Below are 23,531 nucleotides of genomic sequence, written 5' to 3'. Positions count from 1 at the left end.
GAGCCCGGATATGACCGCCGAGCCGACAGTATATACCGCCAGTATATAAGCGGAAGAATGTGAGTAGATAGCAATATAATATACTCATTATTATTACACCAGAGAGTGATACCAAATCTATCTATCTATCTATCTATCTATCTATCTATCTATCTATCTATCTATCTATCTATCTATCTATCTATCTATCTATCTATCTATCTCCTATCTATCTATCTATCTATCTATCTATCTATCTATCTATCTATCTATCTATCTATCTATCTCATATCTATCTATCTATCTATCTATCTATCTATCTATCTATCTATCTATCTATCTATCTATCTATCTCATATCTATCTATCTCCTATCTATCTATCTATCTATCTATCTATCTGTCTGTCTGTCTGTCTATCTATCTATCTATCTATCTATCTATCTATCTATCTATCTATCTATCTATCTATCTATCTATCTATCTATCTATCTATCTATCTATCACATATCTATCTATCTATCTATCTCCTATCTATCTATCTATCTATCTATCTATCTATCTATCTATCTATCTATCTCTCATATCTATCTATCAATCTATCTATCTATCTATCTCATTTCTATCTATCTATCTATCTATCTATCTCATATCTATCTATCTATCTATCTATCTGTCTGTCTGTCTGTCTGTCTGTCTGTCTGCCTGTCTGTCTGTCTATCTATCTATCTATCTATCTATCTATCTATCTATCTATCTATCTATCTATCTATCTATCTATCTATCTGTCTGTCTGTCTGTCTGTCTGTCTGTCTGTCTGCCTGTCTGTCTGTCTATCTATCTATCTATCTATCTATCTATCTATCTATAGTGTTTACCCTCAGTACGTCCCTACCGTATACTGCCGTGTCACCTCAGTTTGTTCTCTATAGAAAAAGAGTCACATGCGTCGTTTCGTCTTGCAAAACAATCAGCACAGCGTCCGGCGGTGAGATATCGAGGTCGCGGTTTCCCATGTCTTGTAGCTGATTCTTCACCATCCCCATCGAGTCTTTTGAATGAAATGACTTCCCACCAATATATTATAATGGGAAAACGACAAAAATGATTTTATTGTAAAAAGTCATTTATGATGCTGCAGTGAACGGCACATTTTTCGGTGTCGGGGTTTCTCGGGGGGCTGCACATTATTGATCAGTATCAGGGACCAGTCACACGTCTGGGATCAGCCAGTCCAGAAACTTCATAGAAGCCTCAAATCCAAGGAAACATGCCTGAAATACAAAGATCAGAAGAGACGGAGCAGGGAATCAGCAGGATATCTCCGTCTACTCCCACCCCATAGACGTAGCGTTGCTTGCTAATTTTGCCTCTGCTCATCCTGAGCTTCCTGGTTCACTAAAAAAAATTCCATAACTACAGGACTGTGTATTGTGACATGAACAGGAGAGGAGGAAATTGATATCCCCCACTTTAGAGAGTAAAGAGGCCCCTCGTATCTTTCAGATTCTGCACTCACCGCATTGGCAGGGAAGGCTCGTAACATGGCGGCTGTGAACCCCTTATACAGACCTCGGGGTCCCTCATCTCGCAAGACTTCCCTAAAAACATCCAGAATACCCCTGTACCGGCTGTCCGGAGCTGAAAAAATACGGTAAGATCAGAGGCTTAATGGCGGAAAGGGGTATTTCGGGACTTTAATGTTGATGGCCTATGCTTAGGATGGACTATTAATATCGGGTCGGTGGGAGTCCGACCCCTGGGCACCCCCACGATCAGCAGATTGATAGAGCTGCGTCCCCATTGTTTACCAGGCACAGCGCCGTACATTTGGTTGTGGCTGTTCCTGGTATCGCAGCTCACTGCTGTTCAGTCCTATGCAAGTGAATGGGACTGATCTGCAATACCAGGTACAGCCACTACAAGATGTACGGCGCTGTACCTAGTAAACAATAAAGCGGATGCGACCCCTTCAATCTGCTGATCATGGGGGTCCCGGGAGTCTGACCAACACCAATCGGATAATTATGTTGTTTTCCTATGGATAGGCCATCAATTTCAAAGTCCTAGAAAACCCCTTTAATTGCTATATAATGAAAAGTCTGTAACTTCCTGCTTCTGCTTGCTGTCAGTGAAAATAAAAGAGACTAAATCCTGTACAGACCTACTGCTTCTCACAGCTGAAGGGTTTGTCACAATTGCATCTAGTTTAAACAGTCCCCTGTGTACTAAGCAGCTTAAACTCCAGGCTTATACATTTTTACGCCACTGATACATTGTAGCAAACGATCAGGACAGCAAACGTATATGCTGCTGATGTGTTTAGCTCACAGAGGATTGTCTAGACCAGATACCTCCTCAGCGGTGAGAAGTAGTAGGTCTCTGGATTTGCATTAATTCCTTGACACCAAGCAGAGATCTTGAAAATGATAAAGAATTGAAACAAACTATATCAGAGGGATGCAGAACTTTGAATTAAACAATGATATTAATAATATATCAGGACGCGGGTCGGGTGGGGGGCATGAAGGTACATTGTGTGGTCTATTCACCTGTCTGGAAACGCGACTTCAGCACATCCATAGGAATGGCTACTACCCAGTTGCACATGCCCGCCACACCTCCGGCGAGCATAATACGTGCGGCGCTGAGGTCACTGACACTATGGAGGAAGATAATGGGAAGCGGTACATTATAGAATGATCTACACTTCTATTTATTGTAGGATAACGCACAGTCCTATATAGGACTTTTCATACTACTACTGCCCCTTATGACCACAGATATGACTCCACCTCGGTCTACCACCCTATATGTTATACATTATATCCATATTATATCAACAATATCACATCTTACCTTCCTCTCTGTGGCGCCATTTGATCCTTCATCCATTCATAGCTCATAAAATACATGCCGGTCGCAGGGATATCTTAACGGGACAAGTAAAGTATTAGAGGGATATTCCCGTTTCTACTAGACACTTATATGGGGTGGAAGATGACATTTCAGTAAAGGGGTTCTCCACTTTTGGCAATCCCGTATTGTAAAAAATAGGATGATCACAGGGTAAACTATGGGGGAATCCAGCAGCAAGTGCTCATTTTTCCTGCAGCGCCACCACAGGGAAAATTAAGTATTACATGGTGACCATTAATATTAATGGGCTGGTCATGTAATGCTGGGACCTGATTGAGGGACTCTCCTCAATTAATTCACAATTCCTTAATAGGGTATTTGAAAAGAGATTTTATAATCCAGACGACCCCTTTAAGGAGATTAATCAGGCGATTACAAAGCAAAAATTAGGATGAGGTGTAATTAAAGGGGTTTACTAGATTACGGAAACCCCTTTCCATGTTGCAGGATCCCCCGCCTGTATTTGATCGCAGTGCTGCACTCCTTGCATTCAGTCATTTTACCTTCAGGAACGATGTAGGAAAAGTGAAGCATTAAGTGGTAACCATTGAAATCTATGGGCACTAGAGGTCCTCCAGAGCAGCGCTCGCTTCTAGTATCTCAAGAAGGGAAGTATAAAGAGGTTGGTACATAATTATTCACACTCGAGGCAGTGGTAGTTACCTCTCAGAAGAGTAAGCACAGTACCCCTGTACAAGCTGCCGATGCCCTGCTCCCGAAAAAGCTGCCTGGCACAATCTACAGGCCCCGAAAATCTTTGGAGTGATCTATTGGCCTGAGCCTTAAAACAAGAGAAAGTGAGAGAGGAGGGTGATGGGAATGAGGTAAGAATCTCATGTTTTATCACACGGCTGTTCTGCAACTACAACTCCCAGCATGCCCTGACAGCCGCAGGCTCGCACACTAATGATGAAGGCCTTCCTTTATACAGAGGAGCAGGACATGAAGAACGTCTTTGCCTTACCTGCAGCAAGCACTTGATCCTTTCAGCGGGTATAACAATCATGGCGGCCCACAGCCCTGCCAACATTCCTGCCGAGAACACCTGGTGAGGTCTGGACCAGTTACATTGGAAAAAAGAAAAAAATGGCGCATCACTTCTTTGACGTATCTGATTACAGGAAAGAAGGGTGATATCCAACATGGCCGCATGGGCTGTCACCCAGCTTTCCCGGATTCTGAGTTACAGTTCTGCCTAGTAATGATACATTATCAACTCTCATATCACTGCATAAAGTTGTTTGGTGGCAACCCCTATGAGGCCTGTAATGGCAGCCATATTGGTTGTCACCCAGCTTTCCCAGACTCCTGAATGACAAAGCTGGTTAGTTATATATTACCAGCTCTCTTATCGCTATATATATATAAATATAAGCTGGCTACTAAGTGCTGAGGAGTGTTGGAAAGTTGAGTGGCAACTACTGTGAGCTCTGTAATGATAGCTCTATTGGTAGTCACACAGCTTTCCCAGACTTCTGAATGACAATGATGATTAGTTATGATCCATTACCTACTTTCATATCACTAGATATTTAGATAAACTTACTGTTTAGGCTCAGAAGTCTTGGAAAGTTGAGTGGCAGCTACAGTGAGGGCTGTAATGGCAGCCGTATTGGTAGCCACCCAGCTTTCCCGGATTTCTGAGTGACAAGGCAGCTTAGTCTAATCTATTACCAACTCTTATATCACTACATATTTAGATTGACTTACTGTTCAGGCTCAGAAGTCTAGAAAAGTTGAATGACAACCCCTGTGGGAGCTGTACCGGCAGCCATATTGGTTGTCACCCAGCTTTCCCAGAAACTCGGTATGTTGGCAAGGGGCAATAATGAAGAGTATTCCTGTCTAGTTTTTAGACCCTGCCAGATAACACATTTCTGGAAAACCTGGTATAAAATTATTTTATCTCACCTCAGTATATCCTGTGGTTGATTCTGTTGAAGCTTCTTCCCCAGGCTGAAGCCCAAAAACGTCATTGCCATTATCGGGGTCACTCCTGCCAGAGGGGCCCCCATCCCCTTATAAAGACCCCATAGTCCCTGAGAGCGAAGGAGGAAAAATACAATTCATTCGGTTAAACCTGCGGACACCACTAGATTCCTGCACATATGGCGGGTAAACATGGGGCCAATACTATGGGCGGCAGCACTGCGGGGGGAGGGAGGGGGTACATATTATTAGGGAAGAGGCTAAAGGGTTTTATGTGGAACTTTCCAGGGAGTGGGTGGGCATTTTATAAGAGGTTCTTCACATATAATATTCCACGGATGCCTTAGCATCATTGAACTCTGCTATAACAGGATTAAGTGAGAGAATATTAGAACTGGATGGGTTTTGCTGCATGCCAGGTTTTCAGGAGTCTGGGAAAGCTGGGTGAGAACCCTTGTGGGAGCTGTAATGATGACCTGTGACCAAACTTTCCCAGACGCAGAAAGCTCTAAGAAATTATCGAATAGCCTCTCATCCGTTTGGGTGGTTAATCTTCTCTGTGACGACATATGAGGCCGGTGTATGGGGATTCTGTATTACAAATTGATCACATCCATATGCAGGGTGTTTTGTTTTAAAAGGGAACCGAAATCCAGAACTGACATCCAGAACTGACATCCAGCACTGACATCCAGAACTGACATCCAGAACTGACATCCAGAACTGACAATCAGAACTGACAATCAGAACTGACAATCAGAACTGACATCGAGAACTGACATCCAGAACTGACATCCAGCACTGACATCCAGAACTGACATCCAGAACTGACATCCAGAACTGACAATCAGAACTGACAATCAGAACTGACATCGAGAACTGACATCCAGAACTGACATCCAGCACTGACATCCAGAACTGACATCCAGAACTGACATCAAGAACTGACAATCAGAACTGACAATCAGAACTGACAATCAGAACTGACATCGAGAACTGACATCGAGAACTGACATCCAGAACTGACATCCAGAACTGACAATCAGAACTGACAATCAGAACTGACAATCAGAGCTGACATCGAGAACTGACATCCAGAACTGACATCCAGAACTGACATCCAGAACTGACATCCAGAACTGACATCAAGAACTGACAATCAGAACTGACAATCAGAACTGACAATCAGAACTGACATCGAGAACTGCCATCCAGAACTGCCATCCAGAACTGACATCCAGAACTGACATCCAGAACTGACAATCAGAACTGACAATCAGAACTGACAATCAGAACTGACATCGAGAACTGACATCGAGAACTGACATCGAGAACTGACATCCAGAACTGACATCCAGAACTGACAATCAGAACTGACATCCAGAACTGACATCCAGCCTTCTTCCTCTTTTACGTCAGATCAGTGTCTCACAGCCAAACACCAATCTGGGATGAGGGGGCGCGAGTTCCTATTTCACTTCTCAGTGAGTCATTTAGAGCTGAAGCAGAAAGCCGAGTGCAGACCAAGTCCTGGGAGATCAAGGTAAGAGGCAGCAAGCGAGCAGATACAATAAGGGTATGTTCACACGCAAACGCAAAATACGTCTGAAATTACGGAGCTGTTTTCAGGCGAAAACCGCTACTGAATTTCAGATGTTTTTGACAAGTACTCGCGTTTTTCGCGCCGTCCATTACGGACGTAATTGGAGCTGTTCTTCATTGGAGTCAATGAAAAACGGCTCCAAAAACGTCCCAAGAAGTGTCCTGCACTTCTTTGTGGTGGGCGTATTTTTACGCGCCGTCTTTTGACGGCGAAGCGTAAAATTACACCTCGTCTGAACAGAACACCGTAAAACCCATTGTAAGCAATGGGCAGATGTTTGCAGACGTATTGGAGCCGTCTTTTCAGGCGTAATTCGAAAATAGGTCGTGTGCACATACCCTAATAGTCCCGGCATATCTACATCATAGTATTAGTCTGTGCAGCTCTGTATTATTATATACCCCTGTGTACACAGCTCTGTATTATTATATACCCCTGTGTACACAGCTCTGTATTATTATATACCCCTGTGTACACTGCTCTGTGTTATTATATACCCCTGTGTACACAGCTCTGTATTATTATATACCCCTGTGTACACAGCTCTGTATTATTATATACCCCTGTGTACACAGCTCTGTGTTATTATATACCCCTGTGTACACAGCTCTGTATTATTATATACCCCTGTGTACACAGCTCTGTATTATTATATACCCCTGTGTACACAGCTCTGTATTATTATATACCCCTGTGTACACAGCTCTGTATTATTATATACCCCTGTGTACACAGCTCTGTATTATTATATACCCCTGTGTACACAGCTCTGTGTTATTATATACCCCTGTGTACACAGCTCTGTATTATTATATACCCCTGTGTACACAGCTCTGTATTATTATATACCCCTGTGTACACAGCTCTGTATTATTATATACCCCTGTGTACACAGCTCTGTATTATTATATACCCCTGTGTACACAGCTCTGTGTTATTATATACCCCTGTGTACACAGCTCTGTATTATTATATACCCCTGTGTACACAGCTCTGTGTTATTATATACCCCTGTGTACACAGCTCTGTGTTATTATATACCCCTGTGTATACAGCTCTGTATTATTATATACCCCTGTGTACACAGCTCTGTATTATTATATACCCCTGTGTACACAGCTCTGTATTATTATATACCCCTGTGTACACAGCTCTGTATTATTATATACCCCTGTGTACACAGCTCTATTATTATATACCCCTGTGTATACAGCTCTGTATTATTATATACCCCTGTGTACACAGCTCTGTATTATTATATACCCCTGTGTACACAGCTCTGTATTATTATATACCCCTGTGTACACAGCTCTGTATTATTATATACCCCTGTGTACACAGCTCTGTATTATTATATACCCCTGTGTACACAGCGCTGTGTTATTATATACCCCTGTGTATACAGCTCTGTATTATTATATACCCCTGTGTACACAGCTCTGTGTTATTATATACCCCTGTGTACACAGCTCTGTGTTATTATATACCCCTGTGTACACAGCTCTGTATTATTATATACCCCTGTGTACACTGCTCTGTATTATTATATACCCCTGTGTACACAGCTCTGTATTATTATATACCCCTGTGTACACAGCTCTGTATTATTATATACCCCTGTGTACACAGCTCTATTATTATATACCCCTGTGTATACAGCTCTGTATTATTATATACCCCTGTGTACACAGCTCTGTATTATTATATACCCCTGTGTACACAGCTCTGTATTATTATATACCCCTGTGTACACAGCTCTGTGTTATTATATACCCCTGTGTACACAGCTCTGTATTATTATATACCCCTGTGTACACAGCCCTGTGTTATTATATACCCCTGTGTACACAGCTCTGTATTATTATATACCCCTGTGTACAAAGCTCTGTGTTATTATATACCCCTGTGTACACAGCTCTGTATTATTATATACCCCTGTGTACACAGCTCTATTATTATATACCCCTGTGTATACAGCTCTGTATTATTATATACCCCTGTGTACACAGCTCTGTATTATTATATACCCCTGTGTACACAGCTCTGTATTATTATATACCCCTGTGTACACAGCTCTGTATTATTATATACCCCTGTGTACACAGCTCTGTATTATTATATACCCCTGTGTACACAGCTCTGTATTATTATATACCCCTGTGTACACAGCTCTGTATTATTATATACCCCTGTGTACACAGCTCTGTATTATTATATACCCCTGTGTACACAGCTCTATTATTATATACCCCTGTGTATACAGCTCTGTGTTATTATATACCCCTGTGTATACAGCTCTGTATTATTATATATCCCTGTGTACACAGCTTTGTATTATTATATACCCCTGTGTACACAGCTCTGTGTTATTATATACCCCTGTGTACACAGCTCTGTATTATTATATACCCCTGTGTACACAGCTCTGTATTATTATATACCCCTGTGTATACAGCTCTGTATTATTATATACCCCTGTGTACACAGCTCTGTATTATTATATACCCCTGTGTACACTGCTCTGTATTATTATATACCCCTGTGTACACAGCTCTGTATTATTATATACCCCTGTGTACACTGCTCTGTATTATTATATACCCCTGTGTACACTGCTCTGTATTATTATATACCCCTGTGTACACAGCTCTGTATTATTATATACCCCTGTGTATACAGCTCTGTATTATTATATACCCCTGTGTACACAGCTCTGTATTATTATATACCCCTGTGTACACAGCTCTGTATTATTATATACCCCTGTGTACACAGCTCTGTGTTATTATATACCCCTGTGTACACAGCTCTGTGTTATTATATACCCCTGTGTATACAGCTCTGTATTATTATATACCCCTGTGTATACAGCTCTGTATTATTATATACCCCTGTGTATACAGCTCTGTATTATTATATACCCCTGTGTACACAGCTCTGTATTATTATATACCCCTGTGTACACTGCTCTGTATTATTATATACCCCTGTGTACACAGCTCTGTATTATTATATACCCCTGTGTACACAGCTCTGTATTATTATATACCCCTGTATACACAGCTCTGTATTATTATATACCCCTGTGTACACAGCTCTGTATTATTATATGCCCCTGTGTACACTGCTCTGTATTATTATATACCCCTGTGTACACAGCTCTGTATTATTATATACCCCTGTGTACACAGCTCTGTATTATTATATACCCCTGTGTACACAGCTCTGTATTATTATATACCCCTGTGTATACAGCTCTGTGTTATTATATACCCCTGTGTACACAGCGCTGTGTTATTATATACCCCTGTGTACACAGCTCTGTATTATTATATACCCCTGTGTACACAGCTCTGTATTATTATATACCCCTGTGTACACAGCTCTGTATTATTATATACCCCTGTGTACACAGCTCTGTATTATTATATACCCCTGTGTACACTGCTCTGTGTTATTATATACCCCTGTGTACACAGCTCTGTATTATTATATACCCCTGTGTACACAGCTCTGTATTATTATATACCCCTGTGTACACTGCTCTGTATTATTATATACCCCTGTGTACACAGCTCTGTATTATTATATACCCCTGTGTACACAGCTCTGTATTATTATATACCCCTGTGTACACAGCTCTGTATTATTATATACCCCTGTGTACACAGCTCTGTATTATTATATACCCCTGTGTATACAGCTCTGTATTATTATATACCCCTGTGTACACAGCTCTGTGTTATTATATACCCCTGTGTACACAGCTCTGTGTTATTATATACCCCTGTGTATACAGCTCTGTATTATTATATACCCCTGTGTACACAGCTCTGTATTATTATATACCCCTGTGTACACAGCTCTGTATTATTATATACCCCTGTGTATACAGCTCTGTATTATTATATACCCCTGTGTATACAGCTCTGTGTTATTATATACCCCTGTGTACACAGCTCTGTATTATTATATACCCCTGTGTACACAGCTCTGTATTATTATATACCCCTGTGTACACAGCTCTGTATTATTATATACCCCTGTGTATACAGCTCTGTATTATTATATACCCCTGTGTATACAGCTCTGTATTATTATATACCCCTGTATACACAGCTCTGTATTATTATATACCCCTGTGTATACAGCTCTGTATTATTATATACCCCTGTGTACACAGCTCTGTATTATTATATACCCCTGTGTACACAGCTCTGTATTATTATATACCCCTGTGTATACAGCTCTGTATTATTATATACCCCTGTATACACAGCTCTGTGTTATTATATACCCCTGTGTACACAGCTCTGTATTATTATATACCCCTGTGTACACAGCTCTGTATTATTATATACCCCTGTGTATACAGCTCTGTATTATTATATACCCCTGTGTACACAGCTCTGTATTATTATATACCCCTGTGTACACAGCTCTGTATTATTATATACCCCTGTGTATACAGCTCTGTATTATTATATACCCCTGTGTATACAGCTCTGTATTATTATATACCCCTGTGTACACAGCTCTGTATTATTATATACCCCTGTGTACACAGCTCTGTATTATTATATACCCCTGTGTACACAGCTCTGTATTATTATATACCCCTGTGTACACAGCTCTGTATTATTATATACCCCTGTGTACACAGCTCTATTATTATATACCCCTGTTTACACAGCTCTGTATTATTATATACCCCTGTGTACACAGCTCTGTATTATTATATACCCCTGTGTACACAGCTCTGTGTTATTATATACCCCTGTGTATACAGCTCTGTGTTATTATATACCCCTGTGTACACAGCTCTGTATTATTATATACCCCTGTGTACACAGCTCTGTATTATTATATACCCCTGTGTACACAGCTCTGTATTATTATATACCCCTGTGTACACAGCTCTGTATTATTATATACCCCTGTGTACACAGCTCTGTATTATTATATACCCCTGTGTACACAGCTCTGTATTATTATATACCCCTGTGTGTACAGCTCTGTATTATTATATACCCCTGTGTATACAGCTCTGTATTATTATATACCCCTGTGTACACAGCTCTATTATTATATACCCCTGTGTACACAGCGCTGTGTTATTATATACCCCTGTGTACACAGCTCTGTATTATTATATACCCCTGTGTACACAGCTCTGTATTATTATATACCCCTGTATACACAGCTCTGTATTATTATATACCCCTGTGTACACAGCTCTGTATTATTATATACCCCTGTGTACACTGCTCTGTATTATTATATACCCCTGTGTATACAGCTCTGTATTATTATATACCCCTGTGTACACAGCTCTGTATTATTATATACCCCTGTGTATACAGCTCTGTATTATTATATACCCCTGTGTACACAGCTCTGTATTATTATATACCCCTGTGTACACAGCTCTGTATTATTATATACCCCTGTGTACACAGCTCTGTATTATTATATACCCCTGTGTACACAGCTCTGTATTATTATATACCCCTGTGTATACAGCTCTGTGTTATTATATACCCCTGTGTACACAGCTCTGTATTATTATATACCCCTGTGTACACAGCTCTGTATTATTATATACCCCTGTGTACACAGCTCTGTATTATTATATACCCCTGTGTACACAGCTCTGTATTATTATATACCCCTGTGTACACAGCTCTGTGTTATTATATACCCCTGTGTATACAGCTCTGTATTATTATATACCCCTGTGTACACAGCTCTGTATTATTATATACCCCTGTGTATACAGCTCTGTATTATTATATACCCCTGTGTACACAGCTCTGTATTATTATATACCCCTGTGTATACAGCTCTGTATTATTATATACCCCTGTGTATACAGCTCTGTATTATTATATACCCCTGTGTATACAGCTCTGTGTTATTATATACCCCTGTGTACACAGCGCTGTGTTATTATATACCCCTGTGTACACAGCTCTATTATTATATACCCCTGTGTACACAGCTCTGTATTATTATATACCCCTGTGTACACAGCTCTGTATTATTATATACCCCTGTGTATACAGCTCTGTATTATTATATACCCCTGTGTATGCAGCTCTGTATTATTATATACCCCTGTGTACACAGCTCTGTATTATTATATACCCCTGTGTACACAGCTCTGTATTATTATATACCCGTGTACACAGCTCTGTATTATTATATACCCCTGTGTATACAGCTCTGTATTATTATATACCCCTGTGTATACAGCTCTGTATTATTATATACCCCTGTGTATACAGCTCTGTATTATTATATACCCCTGTGTATACAGCTCTGTATTATTATATACCCCTGTGTACACAGCTCTGTGTTATTATATACCCCTGTGTACACAGCTCTGTATTATTATATACCCCTGTGTACACAGCTCTGTATTATTATATACCCCTGTGTACACAGCTCTGTATTATTATATACCCCTGTGTACACAGCTCTGTGTTATTATATACCCCTGTGTATACAGCTCTGTATTATTATATACCCCTGTGTATACAGCTCTGTATTATTATATACCCCTGTGTATACAGCTCTGTATTATTATATACCCCTGTGTACACAGCTCTGTATTATTATATACCCCTGTGTATACAGCTCTGTATTATTATATACCCCGGTGTATACAGCTCTGTATTATTATATACCCCTGTGTACACAGCTCTGTATTATTATATATCCCTGTGTATACAGCTCTATGTTATTATATACCCCTGTGTATACAGCTCTATTATTATATACCCCTGTGTACACTGCTCTGTATTATTATATACCCCTGTGTACACAGCTCTGTGTTATTATATACCCCTGTGTATACAGCTCTGTATTATTATATACCCCTGTGTATACAGCTCTGTATTATTATATACCCCTGTGTATACAGCTCTATGTTAGGACTCATGCACACGACCTCAGTGTTTTTTTAGTGTCCAAAGATACGGATCCATAGTCATCCGCATATCTGGCACGTTGTTTGCATTAACGGTCTGTAGTGCATCCATATTTACAGATCCGGGAAAAAAAAGAGAGGCTATAAATGATGTCACCAACATGACCCAACCCCTTGAAAAGTTCACATGGTCTCTCAAGCGCCATTTTCTTTGGGAATCCATTGTCCGTCTTGCTTCTGCCCAGTATTCCCTATGCCCCCCTCTCCGGTAAGTGCAGTATAGGATGCCACCTCTGCCAACGTCATGTTCTCATGGGCAGTCAAGTATTAAACTACACGCCTCCCATTGAAGAAGTCTGTAAAGGGGACATCCACCCAAAAGCGATCTCCTGACAAGATTTTATTTGTGGATGGAATGATCTTGGATCTCCATTGGGCGTCTCAGTCGGGGACTCTGATCACTTCTTTTTGCGACCTGTCAGTTTACATCAAACTGGCCATAGACTTCTCTATTGTTTACTATCGTCTGGGCAAAGCACATGTGGCCAATGCAAAGAAGATACAAAACGATTTCCCATTGGGAAATCCGTTCCTTTAGTGGGAAGTATTTAGTCGTGTGCGCCCCTTCCCGGACTAGCATTCTGAGTACCCAAAAACTTGCGTGGTTACTGCCCGGGGAGCGGTAAGTGTCCGGCTATTCAGGGGCCATTGATACTGGATTTTAGTCAGAGAGTCTTGCTGTTTTTGACCAGATTTGCCAATGTTTATGGCACTTGTCAAACTGTCCCCCGGTAACAAGCACAAGTGGGAGACAAAGATTGAACTGGCCGGATTATTTCCCTATCAACGATCCTATTGTATCCCTGACATAAGCAGTGCCAGAGGTATCTAGCAGCCGCTTATCTCCACCGCCTTACTGAAATAACTGGACTTTCGGTCAAACAAACAGGCCTGTTTAAAGAACGCACTGCATACGTATTACTGCGCCTCACGGACCTCATCACCCAAGTGGCTGCATCCATGTTACTTTTGCGCCTGGCGGATTGGACCATGTGGTGCCTCCTGGGCAATCACGCTGAGGGGCACAGTAATTAAAATATAGCATATGCTTTAAACCAAAACTAAAGTTCAGTCGACAGCTTTTTTGTATGTATATTTGTCATCCACGTTATCAGCGGCTGCCCCAGGAGTCATGGAGCAGGATCAGTGTCTTCTCCCTGCACATACAGAACGCGGGCACAGCAGCTGCTCTGGTGTGTCACTTGTCGCCACCTGCTCCTACTTGGGCTTATACATTTGGGCATCTGAAGACGGGATAATTTACCCTCTGTTCTGGGAAGTGAGATGCATTCAATAGTGAGACTCAAACTTTCCAGACATAGACAATGTGCAGTCTAATTATAAATGACATGGGAGCAACGTGCGAGTCAGGACCCCCAGATTTGTGGAGCCGTTCTGGATAAATAGTCTTGGACCCCTGACATGGGATCTGAGAACGATAAGAAGGTGCTGAGAGGGTTTGTCTGGTTTAGTATGTACTTTAGTAGGGTTTTGAGTTAATAGTGGGGTCCCCCTTCTATCAGTCAGATCTGCTATAAGTACGGCCTGTCACATCCATGCATTACATGAGCGGGCCATTGTGAGACGTGTAATGCTTTTTGGGGATCCCAGCAGCAGAACCCCTCCCCCATGCTATAAACTTATTGTCAGGAGACCTTTAAACCCCCCCAAAAAACCTTTGAAATGTAGATTCATGATTGATAATCGCATATATAACAATTCCCTAATACACGTCTGTTATCACAATAGTTCCCTCCAAGTGTCCCTCCAATTCCATTCTTCTGTCTGATCTGAAGTCGGGCGTGAAGAGATGCAGGGGCAACGATATAGCGGTCAGAGAGTGTTGTTTAGGGGTCCTAGGGAGGATTATATTGGGGGGACACACTATTTCCCTATTGTTTCCGTGCGGTTAGTCGGGTCTTGGTCATCCTCACCTGTTGGGAGACAATCTTTTGGAAGCAGTCCAGCGTGTTGTTATACCGCAGCGTCTGTCCTCTTACAGGTCGCACCTGGATTTGTAGGTTCACCTGGAGACATAGGTATTACAGTATAATAGTTCATTAGGGTACAGGTTGGTCCACGCGTCGGCGATATCACATCAGATTTGACATTATGGCAAATTTAGAAATTCTCGATATATTTTAATATGGGAATCGCTTTCTTGACAAGTGCCCCACAAACACCTCACGAGACGATAGGAGCGTTTTCCAGTTTTATAAAACTGAGTCAATGCATCAGTGAAGTTAAAATGTTTCAAGTGTAACTAAACGTTTAAAAAACTTCTGACATGTTATAGTGACATGTCAGAAGTTTTGATTGGTCTGGGTCCAATCACTGAGACCTCCACCGATCGCTAAAACGAAGCGACAGAAAGTCTATGAGTCCGTACACCGCTTGCTCGTCTTTCCGAAGAAAAGCCGATCAGAAACAAAGCGGCTCAGCGCTCACCCGAGCACTTCTGCAGCTCCGTTTTAGCGATCAATGGGGGCTCAGTTTTTGGAGCCCCACCTATCAAAACTTCTGACATGTCAAAAGTTTTTTAAAAGTTTAGTTACACTTTCAGTCCAAAGCGGCTGGCTGTTTAGCTCGCAGAAGATTGTCTAGACTAGATACAATTGCAGCAAATTCTCAGCTGTGAGAAGTATTAGGTCTGAACCTGTTTTGAGCCTCTGGCATATTCATATTCACTGGCAGCAAGCAGTGTTTTTGAAAAAGTTGAGGAATTTCAAGACAAACTATATTAGAAAGTTACAGAACTTTTCACAATGTCTAAACTTTATACATGAAATGCGGAACAGCTTGTGTCTTGTGACAGGGAAGCCATGGGGATTTGATCTACTTGATCACTATCTTATTGATATGCATCATTGTTATTGGTTGGAGTAACCCTTTAATGCTCGGTCGGAGCTTGGTGCACCAGTTTTCCTTCCATGGTCGGCAGCCATGTGCTGGTGACTGATACTGGATTGTGTCATCTGTACTTTAGACACTCCTAGATCTGAACGTGGAGATAATACATAAACCCCTCTGCATCTGTCTGGCTTCTTATACCGAATGAGACCACATCAGCGAAAGCAGTAAGGTGGTGAGTACTATTGCTCAAGGGGTAGATGAGAGGAATGACACACATGGTTGAGATCTTCGTGGCTAGTATTATTTAGATCAGGCTACTATAGATCGGATAGTGTAATGAATTTAATGTAGAACTTATCAGTAATAGAGAGGAAGGAGAGAGCAGGGACTGTGCATTTCAGTGGAGCCGGGGTGACTCTGTGACTCGCCGATAGTTCCCTAGCTAGTATAAATGTCTGCCATATCTTAACTACCTCCTATACCCAGCTACAATAGGAAGAAGTGGTCAGGAACATAAGGGGGTGACAGGGGGAGGAAACACTGTGCTACTGAAATGAACCATAAGAGTTTCTCCCAAAATAAAAATAAATTCTCTTCTGCTGAATAGCGGAAAGCTGGATAACTAGGCAGATTTACCAATCAGGACTCAGCACAGCTGGATAACAACCCTTTTGGGCAGCCATATTGGTTGTCACCCATCTTTTCCCAGACAAGTCTTCTTAGTGGCACCTTGATCTTCACCCAAGCCCAGCTTAATCCATCTCAAATGGAAGGTTAGCTCTCACCTTGACAGTGTCCAGGGGTTGCCCGGCCAGGGTGAGGCAGATACCTCCCATACCTCCGGACACAAAATGCTTGACGTAAGCCGACGGGTGACCTCCATTCTCTGAGGACATGTATGGGACTGTCGCTCCTTCTGGGCTGTGTCTCTGAGAGTAATAGCTGCCACTGGGTGTGGGAGATGACACAAGGGGGGATTGGAGATAAGCGTGCACTCTGGAGACACCGGTCACCACTGTGGAAGACGCTGATAGCGTGCAATGTGTGTGCAGGGGAGAGTAATAACTGTGAATGGATGACGTCAGTGAATACTGGGGGTATATGTCACCAGTGGAGACCCATAGGAGCAACAATGAAAAAATGTACTACCAGGTGTGAAAATGATCGCGTGGGTACAGCGGTTGGGTCCGGTAGTAGATAGGAGAGCTAGATAGTTGTAGTGTATAGTGCAGGGTATGGGAGTAGTAGTATGGGAGTAGTAGTATGGGAGTAGTAGTGCCGCATGGAGTGTCTTCACGCCTCCCCTCGGTGACAGCGAGATCAGCGGCTTCCTGGGATTTGTTGGCACTGTTGTGCCAGGCAGGTTAAAGTCTAGGAAAGAAGCAGCATGACCGGTGTTACTGTATAACCTGCTGGCTTCTAATTCCGCGTCCTGGAACGTAGAGTAGAAATCGCTGACATAGGAATAAAAGCCGGCACACAGGAACAGAACAGCAGCAGTGCTCAGAACGGTTGACAATGAGATATCTGTGTCTTACAGGACTACTAGACCATCATGCTAAGCTGGTTCCTCGTCCTCTACGCTGCGTGGCCCTGCGCCCTCTCCATCAGGATCTGCGCCTTCAATGGCCAGCACTTCGGAGAGAAAAAAGTCGCCAATGATGGCATCCTTAAGATTGTGGTCAAGGTAAGGAGGGGAAGACGATCCAAAGACTGTCACGGGGGTAAAGCTGCGAGTAGTCATGAGATAGAGACCATTACACACATGTACGACCATGAACCACCAGATGTGGTAGGGTGGGGGGGGCACCCTGAGGGGCTTCATTTCGTTGTGCTTGATTCTACTGTTATCTGTCTGTGTGCAGATCGTGCAGCGTTGTGACATCTGTCTACTACAAGAAGTGCATGATCCCAAAGGAATCACCGTGTCCAAACTCATGGCTGAACTCAACAGGTGAGGAGAATGAAGAAATGTCCGGGTGTGTTAACACGTCGCGGTCAGGTTTTTGCAGCACTGTGTGAACGCACACGTAGGCTGGTATTAACTCTTTCTTGTCACAGACCGGAGGACGCATTCTCGGCAGTGATCAGCCCTCCCCTTGGCCGCAAGTCTTACACAGAACAATACGTCTTCATATACAAGTAAGTGCTGCGGTAACTTTCCATTTGCTCACATCATATACATTAGTCTGATAACGGAGGAGAAGGACCATCATATAGACGCCATGAACAGAAAGACCCTCACAATCCCACGGAGGGAACGCTGTGGTCACCGGTGATTTATCCCCCCCCCCTAAGGTAGGTAGAGGTGAAGCAGATCTACCCTGCGAGGGCCCTAAGAACAGTCCCCATATCTCAGCGTCCTGGATCCCTGTGAGGATGGCATAGGGTCAGGTTAATGTTCTGCAGTCACATCTGAATTTAGGTTTTGAGTTATGTTTGACTCATACACATTTTTGCAGGTCATTCAAGATCACAGTGAAAGATCAATACAAATATCACGATAATGATCCGTCCGCGCCAGACGTGTTTGCTCGAGAACCTTACGTTGTTCGCTTCGCTCTGGAATCGGCAGGTCAGAGAAGAATTGCGACTAAATGTGGTTCTACTGTAATCTGTATATTCATTTCACTATACTTTAGGGTTGTTCCAATTTTAATGCTTGTAAATACACATTTGTAAATTCCTGATAGGGGTGTAATACATACTACTACCTCTAGGTGTTTTCGCCAGAGATTTTAATTGCAAATTGTTACATCTGGTAGAGACGATCAATTGTTTTGTGGCTTTAAACTTAATTCTAAAATGTTTAAATCTCTTTTACCAGCTCTACCGGATCTGGTTGTCGTCCCGCAGCACACAGAGCCGAAGAAAGCCGCGACTGAACTCGAAGCCCTTTATGACGTGTTCCTGGATGTCAGAAGTCGCTGGAGATGTAAGGTAATATTTAATGTCTGCTGCCTCCATTTACCAGAAAGTGGACAATCCCCTTTCTCTAGACATCTTCTCTGAAGTTGAGCCTATCGCCAGGGGTCCGGCAGAGCCCCCACAGAACTAGAGCCGCTCTTTTCAGTGGCTCACTGGATAGTCGAGGGGTTCCCCTTCTATGACCTCCATATGTCGTTTTAGGGCATATAGACAGGAGTTAGTGGTTTTTCAACCGGACTTTTATGGCTTACCCATACAATATGCTAGAAATTAGGGTGAATGATGATCTTGTGACCCCCATTTTCCATTAGAAGTCAGACTGCGGCTGCAGTAAGGAAGATAAGCCGGGGAGAGCCATCTGCACTTGTCTACTACTCTCTATAGTATAGTCTATGGCAGGGGTCAGCAACCTATGGCACTGGTGCCGCAGCTGGCACACAGGGCATGGTTTGCTGGCACACTTACCTCTCCCAGTGTCCAGTGCTGCTGTGTGCTTGGCGGCGCTGAACACAGGGAGAGAGCAGCGCTTCATTATGCGCTTTGCGACACCGGTCACCAGGTAAGAGCGCAGCGCTTCATAGTCTTTGTTGCTTCTGAACACTTGGAAAGCACCCAATGCAGCACTGCCCTCTCTCTCCTGGTGATCAGCGCCACAAGGCGTTCAGTAACCACTCTGTAAAAGAAGAGTTAGTAAAAGTTGGCAGCTCTCTCTCCTGTGTGCATCCCCCCCAAGCTGGTGCTCAGTAGCCGTGGTCTCCCCTATGTGCACCCCTCCGCCCAAGCTGGTGCTCAGTAGCCACAATCTCTACTATGTGCCCCCCCCAAGCTGGTGCTCAGTAGCCACGGTCTCTCCTAAGTGCCCCCCCAAGCTGGTGTTCAGTAGTCGCTCTCTCTTCTGTGTGCCGCGCCCTCCAGCTGGTGTTCAGTAGCCGTAGTCTCTCCTACATGCACCCCCCCAAAGGTGGCGTTCAGTAGCCTTGCCAGAAATAAATCATCTTTGCAAAGAAAGTCAGGGAAAAAGGTCACAGTCAAATGTAAGTTTAATTAATTGATTTATGTCACATACGTGGTAACAGTTTGTCTTATATGACTCATGTTTGCGTGGCACACGGAGTACTCCATCTTTGATTTTTGATTTTTTTATCGGCACGCCATAGAAAAAAGGTTGCCTATCCCTGGTCTATGGGGATGACAGAAACCGCCATGTGTGACCAGCTCTCCTTTCCTCCCCCTCCTCATTGCGGTCTGTTCTCCCAGTGGTGGGACCCCCATCTGTCAGACAATTATCTCATATCCTATTGATATGCCATAACTGTTTGAGGTCAGAATGCCCCTTTAATTCCTTAGTGCACTGCTGGGTACCTGAGGAATCTACTTAGGAGACATCATAGATACCAAAGTGCAGATGGAGCGTAATCATTATGCGCCACCATCAGCTCTGAGGCTGGAGGTCACAATGAAGGGGCAGCAGCGCTCGTTGCGGCCACATTACTGCAGTATCTGATATAGTCGTGACATTGTTACAGCAGGAAACTTCGCTTTTGCCTGAACTCTTGTTTAATGTATGAGGTCGATAAATGAAATCTCATATATCAGGGTCGTATCATCATAGTAGTGGCTCCATTCATCGTTCTTTCCGGTGCTCCATTGTACCTACAGATCCATATTGTTAATGATTTACTTTAACAGAATGTCATTTTAATGGGAGACTTTAACGCTGGCTGCGATTACCTGTCTAAGAAGAAGACAAAGTCTCTCCGCCTATATACCGATCCAGATTTCCAGTGGCTGATTAGTGACAGCACCGACACGACAGTGAAAGAGAGCACGAGCTGCCCGTATGACAGGTGAGAGGGGTTGTCTGGCTTAGAAAAAAACATTTTCCGATACCCTACTACCTCTCTCTGGAGGACCCAACACATTCATGCATTACACAAACAGCCTATTGATTTCAATGGACACCATGTAATTCTTCATTTCCCCTGTGGTAGCGCTGCAGGGGAGTTGAACACTTGCTGACAGGTTCCCCCGCAGATTACAACTGATCATTGGGGTTCCCATCAGCGGGATGCCTTGTGATTTGCTTATCTTAAGGGGACCCTTTAACAAAAAGAGATTGTCCAAAATTGACAACGCCTTTAAGGAACAATTTTTAAATGTCCTTCTTTTTGCTTCTCATTTTTAGGATTGTAGTTTATGGAAAGGAATTAAGAAATTTGGTGGAGTCGTCTGGGATTTACAACTTCACAAAGGAGCTGCGCCTCAGTGAAGCAGAGGTATGATGGGATGAAGAGGACACAATATTCTGAGACATAGCTACAATGTCCTGGTCCTCCATGTCAGGGACACCCAGCCGCACAGACCCCACATACCCCTGTATCTACTTATGACATGCTATACAGAATCTACACACTTTATCATCAGACCCTGGTAGGCCATGGTAGCAGCTATTTTGTGGGCTAAACTACTAAAATCCTCCTCTTGTCTCATCAGTGGCTCCAGCTGCTGTACTGTGCTTCCACCATGCTTTACACTGCAGCTCTGTATGTTCAGATTGGCTTCTGTGTATAAACAGAAGCTCACCAGAAGCCCCTTTAAATGACATAGATGGACATTTGGATGTTTTTGTCCTCAGTGACCCTGTTTTCTGTATTCTCGTAGGCCCTGAAAGTCAGTGACCATTACCCGGTGGAGATGGATCTTAATCTGGTTCTGGATAACTGTAGGACTCTCCTTCACTCACTTATGCTCATGATTCTCAGCCTCTCAGTCACTTGTGGTTTAAGCAACCTGCTTTAAGTCAGTGGTGACCATATAAAACAGAGTCCTCCACCAGTAATGAATTACCTCGTTGGGTCCACATTCAGGATGTAATGGGGTTGGCCCCAGATGCCAAAAGGTACCATAAAGGGCCAAAGTAAAAGGAGCATATACATGTTTCCAAGCTTAGGTTCCTGACCACAATGTATCACAGTCCTAGCGGTCCTGCCCTGGCTTGCATGGTCACACCATCTTAGTCTGATGACTAATGGTCCCTAATTTTGGATTAAGTGACTACCTTGTGGCTGACTTTGGCTTATATGACCCTCGTCTTGTGCCTGACCTTGGCTTGTGGGACTCCTGTTGTGCCTGACCTTGCTTACTGGTAATGACTAGTATGACTTCTCCTGTGACGTATTTGTCAAACACATATTTTGAGAAAAAAGTTAAAGGTGTACTCCGGCTTGTGACAATCCCTACTTGTTAGAGGGCTCCAATGACAATAAACTGATTTTAAAGTGTCCTCCTTCTGGGACCCCCAGCGATCAGCTGTAATCTGTGGGTAACCTGGCTATAAGTGTTTCATTTCCCTGCAACGCCACCACAGGGGAAGTGAAGCATTACACAGTGCCCATACATATCAATGGGTGTAAAGCGGAACAGGACAGGTCTTCCAGAGAGAGAGACGCCCCTTATAACCGCTCTCCAGCTGAGGATCCTGATCAGAGGACGCCCCTCTATTAACTCAGAATTCCCTAACAGGCTATTTGACGACGGGTTTTCTAAACTGGACAACCCCTTTAAGCTCCAACATCTCCACCTCGCTGACTCATTTTCTGTACAGTCAGGCGATACCACTCAGGGTTAATTATGTTGAATGTCAATAAATCCGAGACTGAGTTTTTCTGCTGGTGCTGGATACTTATATATCCCAGGTAGAACCTGAACCTCAGCGTGACATTACTATGCCACCAGATGGTAACGTGCTAATATAATGAAACGCCCTCCGGTGGCAGAACAATGTGTTTGATGTAAAACACAAATGGGGGAAATTTCTCAATGTATTTATGCCATATTCTGGAAGAAATGCATTGAAAAATATCATATTCGGTCTGATGTCCCTGCGCCACTTTTCTTAAAACGCGCTTTTGTGTTGGAGAAAGCGGTCAGGGATTCAGAATCGCACTTCGGTTTTTCAAATGTTTCCAGATTAGAACAGACGTAGCGTTGTTTTAAGCCAGCCATATACACCGGTAGGGTTGGGTGACATGTTGAGGAATATGGGGCGTGCTGCACTAGTGCAATAGACGGTGCGGTGCGCCAATATCCATAAATCCCCATCATTGTATCGAGTTGCAGTCATTTGAGGCATTACAATAATGTTATTGGCAGGTGGTGGGGACTTATCTGGTCCCTACCTCATCTATATCTATAACTTTGCATCAGATCTCTACTACAGTGACAATAAATATTTTTTATAACATCTGTGCTGTGTCTTCACTACTTTATATCATAGCTCGTCCAGGTCACTATTTCATGTTGCAATATTATGCCTCCAAGTAGCATTTGGT

At 42.9% G+C, this 23,531-nt stretch overlaps 2 protein-coding genes across 4 annotated transcripts; one reads left to right on the top strand and one right to left on the bottom strand.

The window, feature by feature from the left end:
- The first annotated feature begins 43 nt into the window (after nucleotides 1-43).
- On the top strand, nucleotides 44-23,445 carry LOC142659162 (deoxyribonuclease gamma-like). 3 transcript variants are annotated; one of them, XM_075834985.1, is made up of 12 exons: nucleotides 44-59; nucleotides 1,484-1,631; nucleotides 6,245-6,368; nucleotides 16,406-16,504; nucleotides 17,813-17,959; nucleotides 18,138-18,226; nucleotides 18,334-18,414; nucleotides 18,735-18,847; nucleotides 19,100-19,212; nucleotides 20,890-21,047; nucleotides 21,386-21,476; nucleotides 21,862-23,445. In XM_075834985.1, exons 5-12 carry the CDS (start codon nucleotides 17,828-17,830, stop codon nucleotides 21,997-21,999), a joined length of 915 nt encoding a protein of 304 aa, XP_075691100.1. In that variant the 5' UTR covers nucleotides 44-59; nucleotides 1,484-1,631; nucleotides 6,245-6,368; nucleotides 16,406-16,504; nucleotides 17,813-17,827; the 3' UTR covers nucleotides 22,000-23,445. The 3 variants fall into 3 exon arrangements, with proteins under 3 accessions (XP_075691100.1, XP_075691101.1, XP_075691102.1); XM_075834986.1 differs by lacking the exon at nucleotides 16,406-16,504; XM_075834987.1 differs by lacking the exons at nucleotides 44-59; nucleotides 1,484-1,631; nucleotides 6,245-6,368; nucleotides 16,406-16,504 and having other exon boundaries at nucleotides 17,662-17,959.
- On the bottom strand, nucleotides 1,060-17,462 carry LOC142659163 (mitochondrial carnitine/acylcarnitine carrier protein-like). The gene is made up of 9 exons (XM_075834988.1): nucleotides 17,058-17,462; nucleotides 15,354-15,446; nucleotides 4,808-4,935; nucleotides 3,861-3,951; nucleotides 3,560-3,677; nucleotides 2,837-2,909; nucleotides 2,530-2,639; nucleotides 1,497-1,618; nucleotides 1,060-1,251 (listed from the first exon to the last, which is right to left on the bottom strand). Exons 1-9 carry the CDS (start codon nucleotides 17,166-17,168, stop codon nucleotides 1,189-1,191), a joined length of 909 nt encoding a protein of 302 aa, XP_075691103.1. The 5' UTR covers nucleotides 17,169-17,462; the 3' UTR covers nucleotides 1,060-1,188.
- Nucleotides 23,446-23,531: the final 86 nt, after the last annotated feature.

This window comes from Rhinoderma darwinii, chromosome 8 (genome assembly GCF_050947455.1).
Source record: "Rhinoderma darwinii isolate aRhiDar2 chromosome 8, aRhiDar2.hap1, whole genome shotgun sequence".
Taxonomy (NCBI): Eukaryota; Metazoa; Chordata; class Amphibia; order Anura; family Rhinodermatidae; genus Rhinoderma; species Rhinoderma darwinii.
The sequence above is the reverse complement of the archived record's forward strand: the minus strand, read 5'-3'. Positions and strand labels throughout refer to the sequence as shown.

What these genes read in the sequence shown, in the direction of transcription:
- LOC142659163 (XM_075834988.1), bottom strand. Translation starts at nt 17,168, where the DNA reads ATGTCCTCAGAGAATGGAGGTCACCCGTCGGCTTACGTCAAGCATTTT. An exon ending in AACCCCTGGACACTGTCAAG is followed by an intron (nt 15,447 to 17,057) that starts GTGAGAGCTAAC and finishes CTATGTCTCCAG; the next exon opens with GTGAACCTACAAATCCAGGT. An exon ending in GAAGTCGCGTTTCCAGACAG is followed by an intron (nt 1,619 to 2,529) that starts GTGAATAGACCA and finishes GTATTTTTTCAG; the next exon opens with CTCCGGACAGCCGGTACAGG.
- LOC142659162 (XM_075834986.1), top strand. Translation starts at nt 17,828, where the DNA reads ATGCTAAGCTGGTTCCTCGTCCTCTACGCTGCGTGGCCCTGCGCCCTC. An exon ending in CTCATGGCTGAACTCAACAG is followed by an intron (nt 18,227 to 18,333) that starts GTGAGGAGAATG and finishes TTCTTGTCACAG; the next exon opens with ACCGGAGGACGCATTCTCGG. An exon ending in CAATACGTCTTCATATACAA is followed by an intron (nt 18,415 to 18,734) that starts GTAAGTGCTGCG and finishes ACATTTTTGCAG; the next exon opens with GTCATTCAAGATCACAGTGA.